This window comes from Gobius niger (assembly GCF_951799975.1).
Source record: "Gobius niger genome assembly, chromosome: 7".
Lineage (NCBI taxonomy): Eukaryota > Metazoa > Chordata > Actinopteri > Gobiiformes > Gobiidae > Gobius > Gobius niger.
Genome location: NC_136858.1, coordinates 16,165,500 through 16,191,153, shown reverse-complemented (window position 1 = coordinate 16,191,153; position 25,654 = coordinate 16,165,500). Strand labels below are relative to the sequence as shown.

At 40.9% G+C, this 25,654-nt stretch overlaps 1 protein-coding gene across 1 annotated transcript in view; it reads left to right on the top strand.

Annotated features, from left to right (window-relative positions):
* The window catches only part of LOC306965778 (VPS10 domain-containing receptor SorCS1-like), a 95,178-nt gene that overhangs the window by 61,650 nt on the left and 7,874 nt on the right, over positions 1-25,654 (top strand). The window contains exons 10-23 of the mRNA XM_079560329.1: positions 1,097-1,243; positions 2,665-2,767; positions 2,947-3,023; positions 6,042-6,133; positions 6,273-6,380; positions 8,280-8,397; positions 8,559-8,692; positions 10,385-10,498; positions 11,450-11,621; positions 13,048-13,234; positions 14,391-14,524; positions 14,607-14,730; positions 17,673-17,785; positions 20,271-20,405. Coding sequence (XP_079416455.1) covers positions 1,097-1,243; positions 2,665-2,767; positions 2,947-3,023; positions 6,042-6,133; positions 6,273-6,380; positions 8,280-8,397; positions 8,559-8,692; positions 10,385-10,498; positions 11,450-11,621; positions 13,048-13,234; positions 14,391-14,524; positions 14,607-14,730; positions 17,673-17,785; positions 20,271-20,405 — 1,758 coding nt within the window. The remainder of the gene's footprint in view (positions 1-1,096; positions 1,244-2,664; positions 2,768-2,946; positions 3,024-6,041; positions 6,134-6,272; positions 6,381-8,279; positions 8,398-8,558; positions 8,693-10,384; positions 10,499-11,449; positions 11,622-13,047; positions 13,235-14,390; positions 14,525-14,606; positions 14,731-17,672; positions 17,786-20,270; positions 20,406-25,654) is intronic.

The window sequence follows — 25,654 nt, the reverse complement described above, 5'->3', positions numbered from 1 at the left end:
CATGTTTGGATCTGGATCTGGATGTTTGTTCGGCAAACTGCGCGGCGCCAGTGGGAAGGGGGAGAGTGCTATAGTTTTTTCTACTTACTTTTCAAAGTATCCACTGTCAGGCTCAAAACTACCTCTATTGGTCGGCTATACCATTCAGGAAGTTGCAATAAATGGGTGATTAGATCTAGTTCTGCGGTCAGTGGGGATGTGGTGGGAGGGTGACTCTGCTGCCAGCTGAGTTTATATGTCAGGGTGAGTCAGAGATGTTTTCTCTACTCTGTCAGAGTTCTCCATCTCAGATTGTGAAGAAATGTTGCTTTGGACTGTAGTTGAACATTTCAATGCGTCATGGTTGCCAGGTATCAGCGACGAAACACGCCCAAAAGTGTCTGAAAACCGATCCAAACTTGTGGACACGCACGGCTGAAATTTCGAAACTGTTTTGCTAGGGTACCCCCCTGTTGATGCGACCCCGTTTCCCCTTCCTACTGAAAGAACAGCCCTGTGCGCCGTCGATTTGATGTTTTGTTGCTCAAGATCATTTTATTTTCAGGATAAGCTAAATAAAGCCAGTTTTACATGAAAAACAGCTACGAAAAAGCTTAAAAATCCACCCAGTTCCATAGCATTACTGCAGACCTGGCAACCCTGCAAAGCATTCTGCCCATCGCTGAACTCACATTTACTCTTGTCCTGTGCCCGATGGTGGCGCAATAGTCAAGAATCTACAATGGCCCGGTCGGTCACTTAAAGACTTTGAGTTGAGTGACTTGAACAATACTTGATCACAGAGTGTGTGTGTGAGTGAAACATGCTTTTCTTCTAAAAAGGGGTGGAGTTAAGGGGGGAGTTGAGGTGAGCGCTACTTGTGAGTCCATTTTAGGTGCACAAAGAAGTAAAAAATGTCTCTGGGCACTGCCATATGTTGTTTTGATACCGCAGAGTCCTCCACAGATGGTCCAAAATAGCTTTCACTGTCAGATATCACTTCCCCTCTCTGCGAACTAGGCCCTCAGCTTAACTTTAGTCTGAATAATTTAGATTATTTTTTCACCCTTTGGTTGCATCTCCTCAGCACTTCTCCCTGCGCCTCTCATATCTGCAGGTAGCCGGGATTAAAGGGGTGTTCCTGTCTAATAAAATCGTTGAGAACCAAGTGAAAACATATATCACCTACAACAAGGGGAGAGACTGGCGGCTTCTGCAGGCGCCAACCACCGATCTCCAGGGAAACAAGGTCTATTGTGAACAGGTAAGTGGGCCACTGGCAGAAGCAGACATTGGTAATAATAACATGAAGCTGTAAAAAGGCTGTTCCTAATCACTTTAAGGACATGTCTCCTCGTGTTCATGAAATAACATAGAGCAGAGAAGAGAATATTCAGGCTGGACATGGTGAGCAGCCTGAATCAAGCAAAACCTCATGAAAACATATCTTTTGTCATCTACTGATAACTTTAAATGAAACGGGATAAAGTAACATTCGTGTTTTTAGTTGGAATGGAATTTAGTTTGTTGTAGTGGAGAGTCAGTAAAAGTATATATCTATGATTATAGTATTGCATTACATCATAATGTAAAAGAAATCTTAAAACATGTGAAACTTTGATATGTTTTAAGACTATTGTAAGGAGTCAGGGACATAGGAATAACAAACACTCTGGAAATACTTGCACAAGATTTAGGGTAATATAAAAACATGACTTTGGAAGATTCAACATATTCCCCATTGTTGTTAAAATCTATAGCTTGGAACTGAAGCTGCTGAAACGGAGAGATGTGACTTGGCCAGAGTTGACAGCACTGAGGCCTCTCAGCAGTGCACTGCAGCTGAAATATAACTATATTTTTACCCCAAAGACGGAGCTTTAACATTGTCACACGTCCACAGTGCAATTTTTAAACTGCTGTTTAAATAGCAATTCTGTACATTGCTTTGTGTCATTCTAGCTATATTTTTGTAGCTAGAATGACACGTTTTTTCATCTGGTTGCATGCTTTTCCATGTCCATGCCTGTATGCACAAAATGAATGTGTAAATTGAGTGCTGCGGCTTGGACCTGAACAGTGACCTGTAAAGGACAAGCAGCAGATTATTTGGTAGGAACAAAGCAGGCCTGCATTTTGAAATGTGGCTGTGCGCGATTGACCGGTCTTCATTACTGTTTCAGTGACTTGTTCATATGGTGACTTTGAATCCAAGTGCTTCCAATAATTATTAAGGTCAATGTTGTACTAAACTATAAATTTGTCCTTCGAATTTGAATTTGACTCATCCTCCACTGGGGCATAAGAATGGTGATATAGTCCTCACCTTTCACATGTTCCTTCAAACCCAGGTAGCAGATATTCATAATGTTTGTTTAATGGACCTGTCTATCAGCTAAAACAGTCCCTTAAGGATTACACTGATATTACTTGCATTTAATAAACGCAATTAACACAGAACACCTGCGACAGACGCTGCGGTCTAAATATAAAAAGGTGTGAATCCATGTGACTAGTGATGTGACTTATGAAAAAGCATTGTATGTTTGCATGGAAATCTTCCTCTCTGAGTGCCACAGAATGAGAGAAAACTCTATTTTTGCTACGAATTTGCTTCTTTTGTGTGTCGGCGGCGTTGCCTCTCTGATTCCTTTGTCTAATCTCCTTTGTGCCATTGTTCCTCAGCCGTACTGCTCTCTACATCTGCACCTTCACGTCTCGGAGAATCCTTACACCTCGGGAAACATTGTCAGCAAAGACTCTGCTCCAGGAATTATCATAGCATCAGGTGAAACAGCGTTAGCGAGTCGATGATCTTGTTTTTCTCCAAATGCAAGTTACTGTTAGAGATTAGGATTTAGCTGCACTTGGTTCATGGCGAAAATCAGCCTTGAATTTTGGCCTCTTGGTTTATTCATGTTTTGTGATATGTTGGTTGAATTACTTTTTTCTCATTTCTTGTTGTAGGAGTGATTGGACCTGAGCTGACCAGTACTAATGTCAGTATATTTATTACGTCTGATGCTGGAAACACCTGGAGAGAGGTAAAAACAAACTGAATTCTTGTTTTGTACTTTAAAACATTTAAAAAAGAGATTTTTAATGGTAGTGCTGTGGAGTGCAATACAGCAGGCTTCCTCAATCTACGACCTACTGACTTGTAGAGCATGAATTTAAAAAAAAGTAAGTCTATCGCCCATTCCTGTGCGGAGTTATGATATATATATTTTTAACTAAATAACCAGTGTACTCATTCCAGCCACTAGAGAGCAAATTAAATAATTAAAAAAGAATTCCACACGTGTCCAGCAGGGCCACTGACATAAGAAATCAGAATATAAACAACACATTATAGCCACGTGGTAAATGAAGCGTGTGGAGTGAACGAATAATGACTACAGTACTTTGAGAAACTTGTGACACAGGCTGGTAAAACACAATACAAGTGTAAGCATTCATTACTTTGGTAGGGTAGTAATTTCTACTTCACAATGAGGCCTTTTGGTCTGGGTCATACAAGTCTATGTTATAGCCAACCCGGCCCGGCCCCCCATCCCAGTCAGGAACAATAATGTGGCCCCCAGAGAAAAAGTTTGAGGACCCCTGTGGTACAGAGATCCGTCCCGGGCTGCTTTATGGTTTTTCATTTCAGTTACAACTTCAACACCCACATTTAAATATGATGCATAATTATAGAAAAAAATATTAATAATAATAATGAAAAAGTTGAAGTGGAGAACCTTTACCTTTGAAACAGGGGGTTGGAGCAGATGGCGCATGCTTTAAATTCCATAGTGATAGTCAATTATTTTGGTTCTTTTCGGCCAAAAGGTAAACAAACTACATTGTTATGCATCCACATAGGCATCAGTCGGACTTCAATAGTCAACCCCATAAAGAAACAAGTATTCTCTGTAAATTGTTGTATAAATTATGAACTGTGAAAAAGTTTTCCTGATCAACCACAAACATGGCTTTGTCAGGTAAATATTCAACACCAAACCCAAGGGCAAAGGTTGGCAACATTTGTCCCTCCAGCATAGAACCTCTGTGCCCTAAGGTAATTTTGAGAAATATTATTGCACACAATTATATATTTAAATATTTCCTAGGGATGACCTCCCAAACCCCTAGCCTACCTCTGCCGTAGAGCCACGAGATAATCATTTGAGCAACACAAATAGGTGCAATTAACAAATCGCAAAGGCTTCTAAACATAGCAAACATCTCTGCAAGGTCTACCTGGCTTAGTAGGGCTGAACGATATCGAAATAACTTGGAATAGTCTATACGGTGTTGCAATATTGCAATAACGTTATTGCGATAACGATATTGCGAAACCATTTCAACATGATCTGTTCCAATATAATTAAACAGTAAGTAATTGTAAGCAATTAATTTTTTTTTAGCAAATTGTGTTAAAACAAGACTGAAAAAAAAACACTACATCAGCACCACAACAAGATTAAAATTGAACCAAACTAGGAAATGTTTAACGAAGCCGTAACTTTTACACATTTTAGTTCAATGCATTGTTTGTTTTTGACTGAGTTTGCAAAAAAATGTGTCTATCTCAGTCAGATGAAGACTTTTGCGATATATTGTGCAGCCCTGCTTTAGAGCTCTTCACACATGTGCAGGTGATTCTTCATTGGCTTAGTAATTAATGTGTCCTGCTTCTCTCAATACTCCAGGACATGTTCAAATGTGCTCTATGAACTGAATCTTGGTTTTAAAATTCAAATCCCAAATATAATCACAATTGCAAAAAAAAAAAAATCCAATTGTGTCAGTCCTACAGAACCTTCTTCTCTCCTGTGACTTTAAGAAATGGCAGACGCTTGTACAAATATAGCCTCGCATTCAGCGACAATTTGTATTTCTCAGTTTCAAAGTGTCGCTGCCGCGAACACATTGCGGTTGACACAGAAAAAGCACTGAGACTTGACACCTTGCTTACGTGTGAGACATTTAGCCTATGTGCATTGTGATATGCACGGAAGCCAAACAAAGAAACCATACCATCTCAGTGCCTCCGGCTTCAGAACACAACAAAGGGAGAAGGTTTTGGAGGAGGCGATTGATGTCTTCACACTCCAGTTGTTTACCCTACATCCACAAATAGACCTTTTTGCTTAAATGTAGATTCTACTCCTAAGGCAGATAATATTTCAACTTTTTTATTACAGCAAAAAAATGAAAAAACAACTTCAAAGGCTGCCCACTCAAAAGACTCTCACTTAAGGCTTAGAAAATACTTGTGGATACCTTGCAATGCGTTGGAGTGTAAATCCCGTGGTGGCAGTGCTAAAAGTGCTCCAGCAATTAGTAGGAAAATGGTTTGTAGCGTAGGCAATTTGAGAGCTGAAATGATCGACGCAAGTCCAGTGAAGGTGTCTGGACTTCATAAAAACGCAGATGAGCGCCACACGACAAAAAAGCAACAAATAAACCAATGAAAAAAACCCCGATAAAAACATGACAAAAACTCTGAATCAAAGTGACGTAAAAATGTGACCAAAACATGACAAAAAAACGACAAAAGAGCAACAAAAACCGTGCCGGAAAATAAAATAAAAAAAAGGTGACAAAACGTGGCATAAACACACTCAAAAAAAGCAAGGAAAAAGCAACAAAAAGCAACAAAAACATGGCAAAAAATCAAGACGAAAACACAACAAAAATGTGACAAAAAAGGTTACGATCACTTTTGTTGGTCTTAGCTTTCAAATGAGGCATTGCACTGTTGCTCTCTGCGACTGAGAGGCTTTTAGATTTGGGTAAATCCGAACTGGAGAAAATTATCTCGGGTCAGACGGGGGGATAAGAGGTTAAATGTGTTTCCTATTCTTCACAAAAGCATGAGGAGGATATAGGATTTGTGAAAGTCTTCCTCATTTGAGTGACGTGTTACAGAAAAAGAAAAACTAGTGAGAAATGATTGGCCGCAAGGAGAGTCCCAGACACTCCTGCTTTTCAAAAATGTAGCATATTGAAGCAAACATTCATAGCAATCCAAAGTGTGCCATAGAATTACCACATGTGCTGTGTGCTGTGTTCAGGTCTTTCAAGAAGAGTACAGCGTGTTTTTCTTGAATCAAGGCGGTTCTCTGGTGGCCATCCGACACACACCTCTCCCAATTAGACACATTTGGTGAGGCTCTCCAAGGATTTTCACAACATACTCAATCTTCTGAACTAAAAAAAGAAAAAAATGTCTCTTTCTACTGAGCGCTCATGACTGTATTTCTTTCTTTCTCTTTGTGCGATCCGACCATTGTTCTCTCCCCCAGGCTGAGTTTTGATGAGGGCAGAAACTGGGACAAATATAGCTTCACCTCGTCTCTGCTCTATGTTGATGGGGTGCTAGGGGAGCCCGGAGAGGACACCCTTATAATGACGTAAGACGTGAAGAGACTGCAAATGGAAATGTGTGTAGATGTGTTTTAAAAGTCGGTGGACAGTTGCATTATTTATGATCCATTCCACTGATGAGGAACTGAAAGGCCGTGAAAAGAAATAGGGGTTGAAAGTTTGAAATGTGATGATCGCAGTAGGCTAGGAAAATATCAAAAAAATGTTGAGGCGAAGCCAAAAGTAGGACAAGTCCAATAAATAAAAATGCTAGAGAAGCATTCATAACACATTTAATATACAGTAGCCAATACCAGTACTTTAAAAGGCAACATTTGGGCTTGAACAGAGGTAAATCAAAAAGATGTTCCCTGGTCAAATAGGTTTTCAAATGTTGAAACAAACATCTATCTTTTGCTTCTTGGTCAGGTTTGGCCATGAAAAGGCATAGGTTTAATTTAACTTAATGATTTTTGGAAGGGTTTCTCTCGTTGATGTAGCCAATTAAGAGACTCATGATTACTTTTTAATATATTTATCATTAATGGAGACTAACCTGCTCTGTAAAGCTTTGGAAAATTGTCAAATCTTTCCTGTCATTAGCCTAAGCTACAGCATTTGCTTCTTCTACATTTTTGAACTGTATCGTTACTAGGGATACACCGAGTCAATACTGGTATTGAATATTGGAGCCGATACTTAAAAATATACAATATCGGGTATCGGCTACAAATATCTGATCCTGAACCCGATAACTGTTTTGGCTCTCACCGCTTTAAAGCACTAAGTAACTAAGTAACTTGTTTACCTTAATAAATCCTTTCTGTAGTCCCTCTGGGGGTAATACAAGTGTTAATGAGATGATTGGGGCGTCTTTCATCTCACCCTGGTGTCTCTGGCCAGAAAACCAGAGCCACCAATACACACAAATGGAATCCCGAAGAAGAAGCTAGCAGGCTAACGGGCAAAGTTAACTGCGGGCTAGTGCCACTTTAACAGTGTTTAGAGACAAGTTTGAGTAATCAAAAAAAAATTGGATGTGCAATATCCCTCTCTCCCTTTGTCTTTTCTATCAGCGTAGTATTTACTCTCACGGACAATTAATGAGTAAAAAAACAGCAACATGCTACGACACCTGCAGTGGCGTTTATGGCCTCTCGGGGCGTGAGTTACTTAATTATGCTTTAAAAACACAACTTTCACCATTTCAATCTAAGTGAATATGGTCATGCTGTATATCATTTTGAAGCCAAGAACCTGGAGAATCCATTCGCTTTGTTTTAATCTCTGCAAATGTATTTTGATCGCCACGCAAAATGCCGCGGCTAGCAACAGCATGCTAAAGCTAGCGGGAGAATGCTAATGACACTGTGCTTGTATTTTAGTTTATGAAATGTTGCTAGAGAATAACTGAAGATATTTCTAATGCTCAGGTTGCAATGATCAGATCACTTTATGTGAGTTGTTTATATTAATTTAAAATAGTTTCAAGGAGAGTGTTGAAAATCCATTGATCCTTGAAAATGTTTTTCTGTTAGTTTATTGATAGATATAATTGTAAATTAATCTGCAACATCATGACAATAAAATAAGACATTATTGATCTCTTAATGGAGATAAGAGAAGCATTCACTATTTCACTCGGAGAAAGCTGTTTTTAAGAAAGTCTCATGGTATCGGTTAATATTGGCAGCTACCCAAACCCCCAGTGTCGATATCGGTATCGGAAGCAAAAAAGCTGTATTGGTGCATCTCTAATTGTTACCATCAAACAATACATTAGAAGTGATTATTTTTGTGTGATTCATTTGACTTTTCATTTCAACAATTCTTTTTTATTTATTTATTTTTTATTTATTTTTTCACATTTCTCCACCATTGGGATTTTATTTGGATGCAGGTGCCATGTGTCAAAGTCAAAGTTTTGTATTATCTATGCTGTGCAGAATCTTCGGTCATTTCAGTCATCGATCTGAGTGGCAGCTTGTCAAAGTGGACTTCCGGTCCATTTTTCAGCACCGCTGCACTCTTGACGACTACACCATGTGGCAAGTACACGACCAAGTAAGGGATGCCTCTCTCCTCCTGCCGTTTTGAAACAGAAACTTTAAGTGCATGATTAGGCTTAGCCGAAACTCTCAAATTCTGTCACACAATGAGGCAAAACAAGCTGCGAGAGGAGATACAGAGGCTTTGAAATGCTTCTGATGGATTATTCATTACAGGGCGAAGCATGCATCATGGGAATGAAGAGGGTTTTCCAAAAACTGAGAGCAAACGCACGATGTGTCAAGACCAGAGATCAGTACGTGCCTCAGAAGTCGGACTCCTGCCCGTGCACTGAGGCCGACTTTGAGTGGTGAGTTCCCTGCTCTGAGGCAAGCCTTTTCCCTTCATTAAACCTAATACCCAAACACTTTAGCGCCATGATCTCCAGGGGCCAAATGTGAAGCCAGTGAGGACACAATGAGGGCATGTCCGAAATCTCTGCATCTCTCTCCTCGCTGTCCTCCTGTAAGATTGTGTTATTCTCTTGAACTACACCAAGTAAAGTGCTATAAGATGAAAAGGAATAGATTATTACTGTGGAATCCTTAAAAAGAAGGTCATCATAAGCCATACAAATGTGCTGTTTGATAAAGCACATTTAACATTGCTGTTAGTTGGAGGTTTTTTCTGTTGTTTGACGCATGGTACCACAAACTCATACTGCTGTTGTGCTTAATCTATCTGGCCTTGAGTGGAATTGTATAGCCACTTGTTTAGAAGAGCGCTATTTGAGACGATTCACGCATACTGTAGCTACTCCTTTATTGTATCTGTAAGACAGTCTGTAAGACTGTTTCTGCTATCCTTATCTTTCATCTTTAACGATCCACTTATTCAGTCCATCTTTGAGTGATGCATTGAGAGAGTACAGCAAAAGCCTCTGTAACCCTGGAAGAGTGCACAGAGAAACTGTTGGTCAACTGTCCTGAGGTCTTCTTCACATAAAAATACATTGGAGTATAGTTTTGTGTGGAACCTTTCGTGCACGATGTACATTTACTGTACATGCCCGCACTCTCCTTGCTCTTCATACTTGGTTACTTCTGAACATTTCTATAGGGCTAAGGTCAGCACATGTCCACACAAAAAAACACATTCCAGTCTTCTTCCATTTAAGTGACCGCTGCCACGGTCACTTAAATGGCCCAGCGAGGGAAAAGAGAAATCTACCATTACCATCTGCCATACCAGGAGGAGTTACGCTCTTGCAGCATGAGCCACATTCTGAGGGGAAGGTGATGGACACCTTGACATTTTCCTGTAGGGTTTTAATAATTCAAACCTCACACTTCCTTCAGCGATGGCAGGCTGCTATGGTCCAGAGGCAGCGGAGCATCTCTCAGCCACTGCCACGATTCACAGATGGGGTAGACTCTTGTGTAGCGCAGATCTGTTTGGTCAATGCCAAACTAACTTCTTTTCCCATTTTGGGCCCTTCTTCCACCCACAGAACAGTCGTCTCGCAGCCGTCCACATGGCATTTAGCAAAGACCAGCATCTCTGTTTCGGAGAAGAATAGCGCCGGACTTCTTGCAACTCAGCAATCTGCACTGTTGATGTGGAAAGTTTCAAATTTTGAGTTCGCAAACTTTCACAACTTTGTTATATGCGTGTCTGTGGACTTGAGGATCTCGTTCAACTATGTGTAGTCTTTTGTAACTCATTTTGGTGTGTTTTATTGGATCTATACAACGCAGATTGGATTAAAACTCCTTCCTTTCATCAAGTAGGCTCCAGGTTAAATTCTTTCAATTACTATTGTTGAAATTGCCTCCACATATGTTACATTTTCATTTTGATTTCACAGTTTTCAATATATTTGGACAGAATATGTCCAATATATATAGCATACAGTATTTAGTAAACATACATTGGAATTAGCAAGAACATTTTTTGAAGTGAGAAGATGTATTAATGTTGTTACGGTTGTTTAATATACAACCCCATCTTGACTTATACATATGTATAACAAATTTCACTGTGTATTTTTCATCTAAAACAGTGACTACGGTTTTGAGCGGCACACGGATGGCAGCTGCAGTCCATCGTTCTGGTTCATTCCTTCAGCCACGTCCAGAGACTGCATCACTGGGGACACTTTCCTCAACACTACAGGGTATGACAGATCTGAGGGCAGCCATGTGGAAAAAGGCTCTTGGAGTCTGTAAAACAATCAACACCACAGCAAAAATACAGTATCTCTACTTTGATGGAATGCATCTTTATGTGGATTAAAATGATGAACAGTGAAATAAAAAAAAATAACAAGGGGTTGTGCAATGTAGCTTTTGAATACGCTTTAGTATAAATAGCTCAGTAATAATTGCAGTGAGTCAATATTGTTGTGGGAGCAGGAGTTTCTGACGGAGTAAGTTATTGAGCCCGATCTTCCACCTGGGGCAACAACAGCGACACCATGCTGTTGGTGTCTTGCTTACAAACAACGATGCGCCACTGCTTTCGCCGGTAGCCTCAGGGTGTCACTTAGAAAAAAAGGAGTCAGCTGAACCTCACTGTGAGTTAAACATTGTCCATGTCCTGAGAGAGAATTTATCGCTGTAGCACTAGTACGCTATTAAAGAGCGGGGCAAACTCCACGCAGCAGAAACGTCACCAAAACACCAGCACGTGCTACCCCCACACCCCCCGCCACCCACTGTAGCAGACAATATTCCAGTCTGGTACGGTCTGGAGGAAATGTGTCTGCCCAGCCACTTACCGCACAAGGTATGAAGCTGAAGGTTGCACAGAGCGCTCCCCATCTGCGCAAAATTCTAATCTACAGTGTTGCGCTTATAAACACAAGACTGGGCCCTATAAGTATCTATATATATTATACAGTATGTATGTTATTTAAAAAAAACTTCTAAGATAGAACAAGTAGCAATATACACATAATAGAAGTATAGTATATGTAGAATTCATGGTTGAAATTAACACATTCATTTAATCGATGCTTTATTATGGCTTATTCCCACCCCCAAAAAACACTTTTACTGCTTTTCATTATTATTTCTAGCCTGCTCAAACTTTTGTCCCCCCCCCCCCCTTATATTATGCATTCCAGGTATCGCAGGGCTATGTCGAACAACTGCACTGAGGGAAGCGCATTGAAGTACAGCCCCAGGCGCCAAAGGTGTCCCAGTCAATCCCCCAGGGGCCTGCAACTCTTCACCAGCGAGGGGACACCTGTGGCTGCCCTGGATAAGAATGTCACCTTTCTGGTCTTTCTCGAGGAGGTATGACTCGTTACTTTACACTGTTGCTGTATTTTTTCTTTTGGTGATCATGCAGCCAACTTTGCTCTCTATCGTCATCGTAACATTGTAAGAGTCTGTTACTCAAAAGATCCTACAGCAAAATCTGCCTCATATTCAATTTTAATATGATGATCTGGTTTATGGTTGATATCCCTCTATTTACTCTAGCTGCTTAGAGTGTAAGGAGTGTTGTGGCTAACTTACTGTTTTAAGATTGTGCTGCTTTTCAACATGTAGGCTATGCATCAAATTCAAAGGCCTTAAGTGTCAAGATTGAAACACCTAGCTAAAAAGACAAAGGTTTCCCCCAGTATTTCTATTGAAGGTAAAGCGTTCTACATGTTGAAAGTGTTTACCCGCTAGCTGCATGTAGTCTTTAAAGGTGCATTATGGAACTTTTTATGTGAGCTTTCCATTACAGTGGCCTCTATGATGCTCCAGGATCAATTGTTTCTGGAGTTTCTTGTAGGTTTTCACTGCTGTTGAACCCTCTCGTCAGAAAAGCTACATAACAATTGATCCTGGGGCGCTTTAGAGACCGCCGTGATTGAAAGTAAAGGCGCCATGCTAACTAAATGTATCCTCTGTTGCATAATGCGCCTTTAGAACATTTCTTTGTAGTTTGTAGATATATCTTAAATTCACCAAAGCATGGTTAACTCCTCTAGGAATAAAATATGGACAGGACACAATTGTGAGTACAGGAAGTTAGCCAAAGCTAGCGTTGTGTTGCCGTAACATTGCATGCACGGAGCATATTGGCCTCATTCTGTGATAAATGAGCAATTGACTCTGCATAACAAATCTTAACAATGCTGCCCAAGAAGTGCCTTCCTGTTTCGATCCAGCACGCCAAAATAAAAGCACCACCTTATTCATTAGTTCAGCAGTTCATTAGTTCATCTTTCTTTCTGCCTACCTATTAACAGACAAAACACTTAAAATGTGTGTATTTAATTATATTCTTGTAATATTGTACCTGCTGAACTAATCAATGAGACGAGCTGTGTGCTTTTATTTTGGCGTGCTGGATCGAAACAGGAAGTCAATTCTTGGGCGCCGTTGTTGTGATTTGAAGTCATGCACAGAGTCAATATAACACGAAGCCAATAGTTTAAAATGGAAAAACAAAAACTTTGATATATAGAGCTTCAGTTTGGTTATTTTTCTCAAACACAATAAGTGTCGAATAGTTTCCTGTCCCCACCTGAAATTATGAAATCAAACTGTAGAACATTGTAAACACAGTCTATTGAGATGCTGTCAGAAAGCAGCACAATGGCTCCAACACTGGAATTTCAAGTAAAAATGCATGACCTAAAATTACTTGTGAGCTGTGATGGCGGACGCAGGGGGACTCAGAGTGACTGACAGGAGTGTGTTTACTTCCCCCGTTCTTCTAAAGGGTCTCAGCTCCACCACGAGTATCACAGTGGACTTTGGGGACGGGACTGCTATATCGTATGTAAACATTAGCTCCATAGAAGACGGCGTCAAGCACGTCTACGGAAAAGTTGGCATCTATCAAGTCTCGGCAACAGCCAGCAACTCTTTGGGGTCCGACAAGGCAACGCTATACCTCCATGTCACCTGTAAGTTTAACAGTTTACTAAAAGTTGCATAAACATTTCAGTGAATAGGCAGGCAAATCTTTTCATCCTGGCACCTGGTTTAACATTTCGCTGAACATTGGGCAAGTGCAAAGAACAATTGATTTCGACTGCATAACTGGTCTTGTATCTCAAAAACGGCACCTCTTGAGGGCTTTTTCTGGTTTGCAAAGGTCAACAAGTTGTGCTTGGATCTATTCATCCGCACATTTTCAACTAAGAGTTCTCAAACAGGAACCATTTTATCACTGTTACATAAGCACTGTAACATGAGAATTGTGTAACAGAAACTACTAAGCAGCAAAATCAATTTGCCTTTATGCCCGGTTATCAAAGGTTTTCACTCTTCAAAAACACCTGGAGTGGTGACGCTCTTTTGCTTAATGTTCACATCATATTGAATCCATCCCTTCCACTTTCAAAACACGGCTTATGCCAAAGTGTTGCAATCGCTTATTTTAAAGTCCAAACACCTTCACCAAACTGGTTGGGACTGTGGCAGTGCTCAAATTGCCTCCACTATAACTTGGCCACTTTTGCAACTCAGCAGTCTCTGTTTTAGCTTGTTTTCGCTTTCCACTCTTTTTTGCAGAGAGACATTATGTTGATATTTTGTACATAAGAAATTCTTAGGCTAAGAGTCCAAAGTATAAGTCAGAATAAAGCACAATATTGGATCTATGTATATGTGGGTAGTCATAATGTTTTGCCTGTTTTTTTTTATTTGGACTTATTCCTAGAAATGACTGTATCAGGTTCAGACAACTTCTATATAATACGGAATGAGAACAATTCCATTTTGGGAGGGACATTAGCGGTTCTAATGGCCAATCACTGTCAACATTCATCTGTTGTATGCACATTTTGTGTACTTCTGAAATTACGATCCTCATTTTGCCTTTCAGTCCTCCCATAATAAATGTGGCATCCCAGACAATGCAAAACACTGTGAGATTCAGTTTATGTAATTTTGTGTGGAACAGAGGAGGGGTGTTTAGAATTCATCCTGCAGACTTAATGTTTTTAATGTCCACCCATAATCACTGTTTTGTAAATGCATAATGCCTCTTTTAGTGAAATGCTCTGAGTATTCTGTGCATAGTAAAAAAGACGTTATTTGGATTTTTTTTTCTTTTAGGTCAACTTGAACAGGTGCAGCTCTCAGCTCCTTCTGTCGCAGTCAAGAATAAAGCAGTAAACCTCACTACAGCGCTACGTCCCAGCCAAGTGGGGACGGTCACTTACTACTGGTGGTTTGATAACAAAACGGAGGTACATCCCGTCTGATGGCTCTTTCTCCTGTCCCACATGCTGAGCTGCAGGGGTCATCTTTCCTCTTTGTGTCTCTTTGCAGCCGTTGGTGACTTTAAACGGAGCCATGACCTACACTTTCTCGAAAGTTGGAAGCCACACTGTCACCGTGCAGGCATCACTGGGCAGCACTGTGCATCAGGATCAGATGGCGATCGCTGTCTATGGTAAAGCCTCATTGTTAGTTGTGTGTTAGTGAAGCAAAGCAACTCAGAAATGTGTTGATCAGAAAGTAGAGAAATCAGCAGGTTCTCTCTATATTAAGTGGATTTTCTATTAACTATTCATGAAAGCCCTTACAGATGAAAGGGAAAGTCATTTGCTCATAATAAATTAATAGTTAGATAGAATCTGATTATTTTAAGCATCACAAAAAATAGAATGACTTTAGTTATATGCATTAACTGTTTAGGTTGGAAAATTCAAGGTCTGTAACAGTACAAAAAGATGGGAAAAAGGATGACAAAGCACCGAAGTTACACATGAGGCCTTCGCATAACATTAAAAGAAAAGTCTTTTAAGTTTTATTTTCATTGTTTACATTTTCAAAATAACATAAAAGGAAAAAAGGCCTCAGCAAAAGTTTGGGTTCCTGCACCGCCTCCAGCTGTTCTGGGGAGATCGGGGGCTCAGAGACATGGTACCTCCAGGGGCAACCAGGAGGCATCTGAAACAGCAGCATCTCTACTCCGAGCTCCTCCTGGGTGACTGAGCTCCTCACCCTAACTCTGAGTTTGCACCCAGCCACCCTCTGAAGGAAACTCATTTCGGCGACTTTATCTGCGATCTTGTCATTTTGGTCATTACCCAGATCTCACGACCATAAGTGAGGGTAGAAACATAGATTAACCAGTAAATCGAGAACTTTGCCCCGACTCTACTCTACTCACCACAACAATCCGTTACAGTGATCACATCCACGCCGAGAGACTTGAGCTCCTCCTACCAATCCTCATCCCAGGCACTTCACACTCGGCCACAAACCGCCCCAGAGCACATCATCTGCAAACAGCAGAGATGAGATCCTGAGATTCCCAAACCGGTCACCCTCCGACCCCTGGCTGCACCTGGAAAATCTGTCCATAAAGGTAATGAACAGAATCGGTGACAAAGGGCAGCCCTGGCTGAGACCAACACGCACTGGGAACAGGTCTGACTTACTGCCGGCAATGCGAACCATGCACCTTCTGTGGTCATACAGGGAACAGAGGGCCCCGGACCCCATACTCCTGGAGCACCCCCCGCAGGGCACCACAAAGCACATGTGGACGGGTTGAGCGAACTCCCAGGAACCCTCATTTCCTTACAAAAATATTCCAGAGCTGAGAGATTTGTGGGCTGTCTTGCACACACTGCTCTTTGGAGACTTATCCACAGATCTTTAATGATGAAAAGAAGACTTCTTAAATGTTTTGGGAATGTCTCATCTGTAACTTCATGCCTTGTGGAGATAATTCTTCTTCCCTTTCTGCATTGTTCACATTATTACAAATGTGGTTGGGAGGTGCGTAAACGTTCACACTAGTTTTTCAACCTCAGTGTTGAATGCTTGATGGAAGTAGATTACATAATGTATAATTGATTAAAGTTTGTGTTTCTTATTTTCCATCTTTGCATATAATCTTATATAGGATCATAATTATTTGGGACCTCCTTTTTTATTCCGAAGAAAAACAATAATAATTCCATCCCTCCCACCAGAGGGCCAGCACTAAGTAAATGAATGACAGGGTCTGTTTCTATCTCTTGAGAGCACTTTTCCCCATAGACCATTGCAAGTATATACTTTTACAAGTATTCTGGGTATGTGTCCCATGATAATTCAGTAGCACACATTTTTAGTGGTGCAAACATCCACAAAAAACTGATCATTTATTGACTATGAAGAGAGTGAATAGACCTTATTCCTCCATGTCTGTTTATATTCTCATCTCCTCTCTATTTTAAATCACTTCATCTCAGTTAAAAGCACGGGTTTCTGGCTTTTCAGCAGAGCTCTTTTTAATAGACTATTGTTTTCCGGTTTAATGGCCTAATACACTTGATTTTCCGGCAAATGTGTTCACAAAACCAAGGCATTGTGCCCACACATTGTGCCTCTCTTGCCTATTACTTACTGAAATGAATATCCAAGTTTATTTGTGGGTTTTGGATGAACAGTTCTGCTGGATGTGAGATGAGTGAATTGTATCCGGTTGAACGTTAAACTGACTGAGAGTCCTCCTGCACACTACTAGTAATGTGCTAGCAAACAGGCAGAGGGCAGTGTGCCCCAAAGGCATTCACCTTGTATTTGCATGGAATATGTGATCTCAGGTCAGTGCATTTTGCCCTATTAACCTGTGAACTTTGACCCTAATTTACTGCATATATTATGCTAAATATATTCTATAGACTAGTGCTTGTAATTTAAAAAAAAAGTGTTTATTGCAATGCTTTCTATCCACTGACCAAAACCTTTTGAATGCAGCGTTACCCGAAGCAATGGGATCACGTTCTAAAATATAATGATGACATTTCAGATTGAGGGCATCAACCAATAGAGCTTTTTGGGATTGATCAGTTTTTGAAAGAAGCTGCCAAAAAAGAAATAATCTGTTTTGTTTTTTCTTTTTGGTATGTGTTCACAAACTGCCATTTTGTGCCTATATCGTTTTATTAATAATTGAGCATTTGTGTTTAAAACTATGCCACAACTTTTTCTTTTTTGGTACAATTAGGAGAACATTGTTTCCCTTAATTAATCATAGGTCCAGTTATTACACACAGGTCTACCATGAACTGGGCCAAAATATTGGCAATAAAACAGTCTCCAGTTCAGCCATAGAATTCTGCTGGTCAGGGCTTTACAGATTCTTTATTTTATTTTGTTTTTTTATCTTTGTAGTGTAGCAAAACAATTGTCGACTGTTGCAGCATATCACGTGTAAGCAGACATTTGTATGGAAAAAAGACACTGTTGTGTGTCTTATGGGTGAAAAAAGGTAAGAACATATCTCAGTATGCAAAAACGGTGGCCTATTCCTTTAAGGAGTAGTTAAATGTTTTTGTCCATATGAATAAGTGTTATCTTTTACTAAAATGAGTTTGTTTCTCCCCTGTGTTCCAGATTACTTTCGCTCCCATGTTTTAGCCTTCTCCTCCAATCTGGACGAGCTGAACCCAGGAGTGTCTGAGTGGAGAGAGGACATCGGCAGAGTGGTGAAGAACTCAATAGTCCAGGTGAATTCTGCTGCCAGCGAGTATTACATAAAAAACCTATTCAGATTAACAACTCTGCAGTCAAGCCCAGAAACCCTCTTTCAAACTTGGCAATTAACAGCTCCTCACTAGCCCAGAGTGAAATGTCCAAGGCTTCACTGAGCTAATATTTCCCAGACTGGGAGTGTGCAGCATTCGTCTTGTGACTATGCGGCTTTGTGCGAGCTTCACTCTGTCCATCTTTTTAACCTCACCGTGTAATCAGCCATTAACCTCTGCACACTGACATCGCACACTGACATAGAACACCGTTAAAATATGGCCTCTCAGAGAACTTGTCAAAATACTAAAGGGCAGAGCAGGCGCAGCAACGACAGCTGCTGCTTGACTCCAGAGAACACCAAAACCTCAAGTAAAAGGGGAGTTGCAGTGTGGTTAAGTGTCCGGTTTCGCCACTCGGAATCTACGGGGACGCCGAAAACACTGTGGCTTATGTAAAAGACCTGGATACTCGGGTCTAAATTTATCCCTTAGTAGCCCTCAGTATGAAACATTCAGTCTGACCCCATGTCGTGTCAGATATTACCGCGTTTGACACCGGGAAGATGACAGGAGACCTCTGCTCTTGGAGGGATTGCACTAAAAGCCCCGGTATTTGACCACAATCTGTCAAATTGAACTTGTGTGTTGTGGCTGATATGTGCATTATACAGCAGCAGGGACCGGTACTTAGGCAAATGATGTATGAAGCAGAAAGCCGAGCATGTTAGCTTTTAAAGTCAGTGGTTCTATGCTGGGTTAGCCTTGAGATCATCTATAACCCATCATGACAAGCTATGTTTGACACCCCTTGAAATAATTCATTTAATAAATACAAAAAAATCTATATAAACTATAACTTTTAACCCCCGCCTTAACCGATCACATTTTCTGCAGTTTGACTCTAAGCGAATCTAATAAAAGCTTCTTGAATAAAGTGTCATTATAGCGACGAAAACGCAGCAAAAAAGCATCAAAACAGTAACAATGCAGGTGACAAAAGTGAGGAAATTGACGAAATAGCACCAAAAATACGATGAAAAAGTGGGAACACATGGAAAAATCTTAGATCAGTTTTGTAGGTCTTTCAAATGAGACACTTTTCGATATGAGTAAAACTGAATTGGAGTAATGTGCTTGGTTAAGGCGGGGGTTAAGAGGTTAAATAACTGTATTTCTCACAATATCTGTCGCTTGATATGGCTGACTATCAAAAACTATTAAAATATTTTTTGGAGAGTCTGCATATAGTCAAACTTTATTTATAAAGTGCTTTTCATACACAGGTGCTTCACAAAGTGTTACAGAACCCCCAATATTTACAGATGTGGTTTTGGGCGGCACGGTGGCGTAGTGGTTAGCGCTTGTGCCTCACTGCAAGAAGGTCCTAAATTTGATTCCCACCTGGACGGGGGCCTTCCTAACCTTAATGGGACTTTCCTGGTTAAATAAAGTCATCACAATGGTCTCATAAACTCACACACCAACACCTACATTCCCCACCCTGTACACACACATCCCTCATGCACACACAAGAAAATAAACATGAGGTATATAAGGCAAACAAGGTGAGGAAACACCATCAGAGGCACCCATAGGACAGAAGCCAACCACCAGTCCCGAGGCCTCCTTCAGAGGAAACACTGGAAATTATTAAAATAAAAGAAACAGTCTTAAAATGTTAATGTTAAGTATAAAAGCCAGAAAGTAAAAAACAATCAAGATAAATAAAAGTCATAATATCAATAAATATCAACATATGTGTATTGTTTCTTACTGTATGTAAAATCAGATGTAGGGATTATTTACTCAGTTGGCTGCAGTAGCTAGTCACCCAGGAGGAGCTTGGCGTAGAGCCGCCACTTCCTCACGTTGAGAGGAGTCAGCTGAGGTGACCCGGTGTCTGCTCCCGATGCCTTCTGGTTGCCTCCCTGGGGAAGTGTTTTGGGCATGTCCCATTGGGAGGAGGCACCAGTGAAGACCCAGGGCACGCTGGAGGAACAGTGTCTCTAAACTGACCTGGTGCCGCCTCGGGATCCCCCCAGAAGAGCTGGAGAAAGTGTGCATGGAGAGAAAACTCGGGGCATATCCACTCAGGCAGCTGCCTCCGTGACCCGGCCCCCGGGTAAAGCGGAAAAAAACTGATGGATGGTTCAAACTTCTAAGCACAAAAAATGTCTAAACTCATCCCTTGCTATAATGCTGCCTGCTGTTAGTAAAGGTCATTTGAGCTCTGAAATGAACAGAACAAAGCTGAGCATATTCAGCCCAACTGAATATGCATCATAAAGTAACTCTGGATGTTTTTACAAAGAAACAACACTATAACAAGATCGAAAAGTCAGTTTAGCTTGATAGAAGCCCTTTGCCCTTTGAAGAATTACATCTGTTATCTTGTGTGTATGTAAAACGCCAGATCATGTCACTTTTAACCAAATGTTTACTCATGCATTGTTTTTAATTAAAGGTCACAGGAATCAGTGAAGATCAGCTCTTGGTGGCAGTGCTCCCCGGTTTGCCGACCACTGCGGAGCTTTACCTCGTGCCGGAGACGGGGTCGAGAGGCGACGCTGTGGATGAAAAATGGGCCAATCTTGACCAGGTACTCATTCTGTCAACTCACTCACATGAAAGTGGACAGACACAGGGTGCACTGTGATAATTAAATGTATGAACAACATTGTAACTGAAGACAGGGGGTCTCTAGGGGATACATCCCAGGAGAAATGTATACTGTCTCCTTGTGCACGTTTCAACCAACAGAGAGAAGCTGGAAAGTTTATATGAGAATAAGGCATTGTAAATTAATTTAGCAGGAGTCCCACAGTTCCTTTTAATGTTACCCCATCTCATCAATAATGGAGGTTTTATTGCTGGATATGACTCCTGCCTGCCACACAAATTAGAACATTACAAACTCATATTAAGTTGCATGACACTCGAGGGGAGCCTACAGGGTGTAAAATGACTTGATTGAATGTGATCAAATTGTTCTATTCCCCGTTGGGGTAACATTAAAGACTGATTGTTCCTGAAAAAACGTCCTGCCTCGTGAACAAAGCAATAGGTCTTAAAGGGACAATGAAAACAATGTGTAATGTATGTTATATATTGGGATTGGGACGATCCCCTTTTGTCACGATCCGACATGTATCACGATACCCATGGGCCGATCCGATACGTATCTCGATTCAATAAGTAATTATGATGAGTGATATGTTTATCTTAAAATGTATGGAAAGAAAACAGTCATGTGTCCAAAGTTTATCAACTTGTGTGTTAGTGTTAAGATTGAAAAATACATTAACACAAAATGTAACAAAGTGCTGCTACAGGAAAACAAAGGGGTTAATGATAAAAATGCGTCCAAGAACAAGTATTGAAAGTATTGCAATAAAGTATTGATACTTGGTATTGCAGCACATAGTATTGAGATCCAAATCCGATTCGATATTTTATCCCAGCCCTACTATATAGTGACTTTCAGGTATATTTTTATTATGTCTTATTAGTGAATAAGCATGCACTTTCTAATGGTAAAAAAATGTGAACCTACAATAATACTACTAACAATAATAATCTTAACCCCTACCCCAGCCGAGCATGTTTTATCCAGTTTGGCATTACCCAAACCTAAAAGCTTAAAAAAAGTGACACAAAAAAGTGACACAAAAAAGTGACACAAAAACGTGACGAAAACGCAATGAAAACATAACAAAACAGACCAAAAAAGTGACTAAAAAAAGAGACAAAAATGCAATGAAAAGAGAACCTCTTCAAAAATGTGACAAAAAACACGGCGACAATGTGACCATGATCAATTTACGATCAATTTTGTAGGTCTTTCAAATGAGGCATTGCACTGTTACTCTCCAGTCAAGCGGCTTTTTAGATTTGGGTAATGCCGAACTGGGGAAAATGTGCTTGGTTCAGGCTAAGACAAGAGGTTAGAAATAGAAATCCAGCGCTTTATTTTTTTTGGCAACCAAACTTTTGGCAGCAAACATTTTGATGCCCACCCAAGAGACAGAACTCCGGATCTAAGGTGACTCGGCCCTTTTTCCATTTTCCCAATTCTTGGCAAAAGACATCGTTGTAATTGACTTATTCCCCTCCAATTACCATTTTTTTGCGGTGTAAAGCCACACCGCGTAACATTTTACCCCATAAATAGAGCATTTATTTCTCCACAGTTGTATTGGTGAAAAATACCCCTGGTAGTCAAACATTAGCTTCAGACATTAGGGATAAACACAATAGGTTACCATTATTACTCATATGCAGGAGCTTTTGTAACACTGTCCACGACCTGTGTGTGGTCTGTTATACAGTCACAGCTTTCAATTCGTTCCCGTAATATTAGCTATTCCTCACCAAAGCCATGCATCTCAATGAGCACCGCACTGCCTGCTTCTATCTTTGTCAAAGTTCGGTAACAGCCACATATAAAGAAAACAATTTTTAAGTGCAGCCCGGTTCGAAGGCTCCGCTCTGCGCCGCAACACCACCGACAGACCCAGCTTTGACGAGAATAAAGGCAGACATCACGCTCATTGTGATGGATTACCAAACCGTGGGAAGTTTGAAGTCCGAAAAGTATTTTCCCGAGCACAGCGAATTGAATTGAAGCCACGGCTGCTTGGTATGTAGGAAAAAGTGTTATGATTTTGAAAAGGTCAGGAGTGATGAAGAGTACACCGGCCTGCCAGTAATTGGGCTAAAATATGGAAAACAGTGGCATTATCACAGACAGACAAGAAGGATGTTATTTATGCCATCCTCACACCCCTGAATCTCCCGCTCTCTCCTCATCTGCCTGTCAGCTCCATCCACTTGGGCACTTTTTGTTAAACTTTGCGAACTTTCTCGCAACTTTAAATTGTTCATCGAGGTTTTTTTGTATTTTGCATAAATAGCCTCCCAAACTGCCCTCATTATCGCACACGGCAAATCTGAGCTTTTATTACTGAGATTTAATGTCCCTGCTGCTGGCCTTTTTGAGATTGTAATACAGCGCAGCGCCACTAGAGAGCAATGTCTTCCCGTGTATCTAACCGGGTGAGAGCTTATTAAAAATTCAGAGTGTAGTAAACTCTCTTCTTTGCCTATAGCGAGACATAAATAGAATAAATATTGTCTGTCATATCACTTAAACTTCACAACTTGAGGATTATGTTTTATATTTGGGTTGCCTTAAAATGATGAACCGATTCTGAAAGATCGGTTCCCTTTCTTACAGGGCTGAACAATTCTGTATATGTTTTTTGTACAGCTTAGAAGAAATTCAATCCAATATGCCAATCCAATCGCCTCTCAGCTCCTCATGTGGAGTTTGCCCTTCGAATAGGGTGACCAGATTTTACAACTTCAAAACTGGGACAAAATTCTGGAATACGCGAAAGAGGTGCCGAATCTTGATTGTCTTGTCCCGTGCTGAATGGTAAAACGGTTAATATCTCATGACATGCACCAATCCGCATTGAGCTGCTATAATTTAGGTTTTTAATTGGTTATACTTGGTATCTGGCATTCACATGGGGCCAAAAACATTAATTTTCAAGTGTTTCAAGTGTTATGTTGAGGACTACATTGACCAAAAATCAGGACAAGTGGGACAGACATGGGGGAAAACTGGGACAAAGCAGTGGTTTTGGAGAAATCTATTGGGACGTGGGACAAAAGACTCGGGACATCTGGTCACTCACCCTACATTTGAACCTATTTCTGCATAGGTCTTCTCTGGGTGCCTGTTTCCTTATCGCTACAAACAAACATGTACAAAAAGGTTCTTGTCATTTCTTAACATTTTATTTGTCAGCGGTAATATTTCCATTCCAACGCATTTTTAAAGAGTTCGCTAAATGTCTTAATTAAAGCCAGAACCTGTGCTGTTGTTGTGCACTGGGTCAAGCCGGGCTGTGACTCCTTTGACTGTTTTTTTTTTTTTTTACAAAAAGACACTCTGGCTTCAGTTCAACCGTTTTTAGATGTAAACAACAATATGCTAAGCAGTTCTTTATGGACAGGCCTGTGTGTTCATCACTAGTTCTGGGACATTGTTTCCTGAGCAAATATCGTTTTGCTGGCTCACAGTCGCTCCCTGTTAATAGGTATTTAATTACGTTGATGCATCACATAATTGGCACCAGCGTGGAGGGGAGACAAACTGGGGCAGGCGCTGCTGGATTGGGAATTAAAGAGATGTATTTATCTAAAGCCTGTCTGATTACCTGGCAGAATCGCACCGATAATAGGGCAATAAATCTTCACTTGCGCTCTCCACCTCATCTCATCTCCAGCGAGTCGGCGGTGCCACACGGAGGAGATATGCCGTCGGACGGACTGACTGACGGGCGGACTGACTGACTGACTGAGTGAGAGCCACACGCCGACATGCGCAATGCGTTGGTGCGGCTTATTAAAACGTGTAATAGATTTACTGACCCTGATATGCCACTGGAACAAAAAGTAATTATTCATACTGCGCTGGAGCCGTCTAATTTTAACCAGTGGAAAGATTTTTTTTTCCCCTTTTTTTTTTAAGAGCGAGATGGAATTAGTGAGGCATGGCTAAGGACTCAAATGGGAAGGCATTTTGGCTGCGTGCTAAATGACTGCTTCATCTTCCTAGGTGTGAAAAAGCAAGAGAGAACACAGAGCACTTCACGGAGGCAAAATTAAAACAGCCATTGTATTGTATTAGACACACTTTGATTTACAATGGCTCTGCTTGGCTGAACTTTCAAGAGAGTCGGGGTGGAAATTGACGGCGTACCTCCGCTGAAGTCATTTGCATACTTTTGTGTGAGTAAGTACGCGCTGAAGAATAACCTCAGTGGAATACTGCAGTGGCTGATAATGGTACCAGTTATAGTAACAGTAACGCTACTCTTAGTTGTCCAGGAGTGGTCCATCGTTGTTGTCCGTCGTTGAGCTCCTTTAGTTGTAGTAGTAGTAAAAGCAGTAGTGATGGCGATATTAATACCTTGGCTACTATGTCTCCATGTTACTTCAGTTACTTTCCAAATGCCTGTATGTTTATGTTCTCTTTACGCAAAATGTTATAATCAGAATGATGAAGCCTAGGCGTAAATTCAACCTCGGAGACTAATTTCTGCATCATGTACCTCCAGCCAATGATCGCTTCTTTGAGGGTCACGCCACCTTAGCCCATCAGCGTAAGAGCCGCACCTCCGTAGCAGCCAATCATGGCCCTCGGTCTTGCTTTTAACCCTCCAGCAATTATGGCTTGTTCGCTTCCCAGCTGTGCTGCGACCCACCTCCACCCCATCCATCCATCGCCTCTTCTGTCCGTGGCTTCACCCTGCTTCATCCTTTGCTGGTCTCCCATACCACAACCAGTGTCCAGGCCTGCTCATCCACACTGACTTTAATTCATATTTTGATGTCTACTGCCGGGGTCTGATCGCTAAAAATTAATATGCACCTGTCAATAAATCTTAATAATTGCTGCTTTTGTCTGTCTGAGTCTATCCAGTTTGAAATAGTTGCTGTAGTTGTAGTAGTTACCTCTAATAGTAGTAACTGTAGTTCCTGGATGACTCTATATTTTGAAAATATTATCTCTCCAAGTGAATGTTTTTGGAGGTACACGTGTGTGGCCTTCGGTTCCTTTAGGTTAACCAGTCCTCAGTGAGACAGAAATAGCAAAGGGATTAATTTTGTGAAATGTCACTGCCACTGCTACATCGCTAACCACCTGCCCTTTTACACCTGATGGGATTCTCCGTCACATCCAGCCTGGCTTTAGCGACGTTGGGTTTGGCTTCACGTGTCGACATCAACATTTGCTCCTCTTTAGAAGGGAATTTCAATTCTGCTTCATAATTC